At 58.6% G+C, this 244-nt stretch overlaps 1 protein-coding gene across 1 annotated transcript; it reads left to right on the top strand.

Annotated features, from left to right (window-relative positions):
• Positions 1-42: 42 nt before the first annotated feature.
• LOC106820654 lies at positions 43-228 on the top strand (the record flags this gene model as incomplete). Its single annotated transcript, XM_014825157.1, has 1 exon — positions 43-228. A coding segment is annotated over one exon (186 nt), but the record flags the coding sequence as incomplete, so codon positions are not given.
• Positions 229-244: the final 16 nt, after the last annotated feature.

The raw sequence follows: 244 nt of genomic DNA on the forward strand, positions 1-244 counted from the left end.
ACTCAGACGGAGGTCACCACCGTTACGGTGAGAGAAACTCAGACGGAGGTCACCACCGTTACGGTGGGAGAGACTCAGGCGGATGTTACCACCGTTACGGAGGGAGAGACTCAGGCGGAGGTTACCACCGTTACGGAGGGAGAGACTCAGACGGAGGTTACCACCGTTGCGGTGGGAGAGACTCAGACGGAGGTTACCACCGTTACGGTGGGAGAAACTCAGACGGAGGTACCACCGTTACGGT

Source organism: Priapulus caudatus, unplaced genomic scaffold (genome assembly GCF_000485595.1).
Source record: "Priapulus caudatus unplaced genomic scaffold, Priapulus_caudatus-5.0.1 Scaffold49710, whole genome shotgun sequence".
Taxonomy (NCBI): Eukaryota; Metazoa; Priapulida; class Priapulimorpha; order Priapulimorphida; family Priapulidae; genus Priapulus; species Priapulus caudatus.